The 1,473-nt window shown below is 43.9% G+C and overlaps 1 protein-coding gene across 1 annotated transcript in view; it reads right to left on the bottom strand.

Annotated features, from left to right (window-relative positions):
* Positions 1–793, bottom strand: part of Igfl3 (IGF like family member 3) — a 5,835-nt gene extending 5,042 nt beyond the window's left edge. The window contains exon 1 of the mRNA XM_021219743.1: positions 742–793. Coding sequence (XP_021075402.1) covers positions 742–760 — 19 coding nt within the window. The 5' untranslated portion in view covers positions 761–793. The remainder of the gene's footprint in view (positions 1–741) is intronic.
* Positions 794–1,473: the final 680 nt, after the last annotated feature.

Genomic DNA, 1,473 nt, shown 5'->3' with positions numbered 1-1,473 from the left:
GAGGAGAGGAGAGGAGAGGAGAGGAAGAGATGAGATGGACCAGCACATGTTTACCTGTAAGTGAAATTTTAGGGTGCAAACACAGCAAGACTCTATCCACGATACCTCCTCCTCAAGCCCTTGCTATATAGTAGGGCCCTTACTTGTACACAGACCTCTCAGTGATGAAGGTGAGCAGTCAAGCTTTATGCCTAGAACTGTGAACCTCATGATCTTCTGATTCTGGGAATCTCAGAACTGCAGGCCACAGTGCTGACATGCACATCTGGGACATGCTGCTGGGGCTACCTGGTGCCACCCAAGGGTAGGGATGGCATACTTCTTCTTGCTATGCTGCCCCACCCCAGGCACTGTTTTGATAATTAATAGACAGCTATCTGAAGAATAATGATGGCTTTTACTTTTAATCCCAGAACTCTGGGGCTGAATTAAGAGTATCTCTGTGAATTTGAAGCCAAGGTGGTCTAAATAGAAATTTCTAGGACACTCGGGGCTACAAGATGAGACTCTGCCCCAAATAAATATATAGTAAAAAGAAATAAACAAAAAGAAAGGAAGAAAGAAAGAAAGAAAGAAAGCTAGATAGAGATAGCTAGCTAGCTAGACATTCATACATACATACATACATACATACATACATACATACATACAGACAGACAGACAGACAGACAGACAGACAGAATTCAGGGATAAATGAGGGATGCTAAACACACATGTCTCCTTGGGGTACAGAATACTTACAAGTGTTTCTGATCTTCATGTTTCTGGATAGGCTGTGTGGTTGTCAGTGGTGGAGTTGTGGAAGAATGCTCATCTGAGACTGTGAGCTGTGACTGACACACACATGATATTTATACCTTATAGGCAATGATACTCTTAGATGGGTGGAGTTCACAGTGCTACAGAACAGAAAAGAAGACAAAAGAGTCAGGTCAAACAGATACTCATACCCTAGAACATTCCATTGTGTGACTGATGACTGTAAGGGGAGGTGCTGATACTAAGGTCTAGTTCCTATTGGTTCTTGACTTGTCAATAAAGAAGGCAGAGGGCCAATTGCTGGAGTAACGGTACCAAGGAGAAAACTGGCATGCAGAGAAAGCGAGAGAGGGGCTTTTTTCAGCTAGGTTTTGGAATGAGAATCACTGGAATCACTGCTGCAATCATGTAGGGACAAAAGGGATCTGGGAGGGGCCAGAGAGCAGCAGCTCATGGGCAAGCCAGGTCAGTGCTGGTGGCTTCCATCCAGCTAAGCTTGTGGAAGAAAACAGAGCTGGGAGTGGGTTGATAGTGCAGCAGGTCCTGGAAAAAGGCGGTAGTATGTATTTTAAAACTGCATACAACCGCTATCTTCTGGATTTCAGTTTGGAAGGGATATTACATCTGGAGATATTCTCCTTTATTTGTGTACAGACTATCAGTGAACATCCTCTCTTACTGCCATCTTCATGTGTTTCACCCTGGAAGTCTCAA

Source organism: Mus pahari, chromosome 19 (genome assembly GCF_900095145.1).
Source record: "Mus pahari chromosome 19, PAHARI_EIJ_v1.1, whole genome shotgun sequence".
NCBI lineage: Eukaryota > Metazoa > Chordata > Mammalia > Rodentia > Muridae > Mus > Mus pahari.
This window is presented reverse-complemented; position numbering and strand designations above follow the sequence as displayed.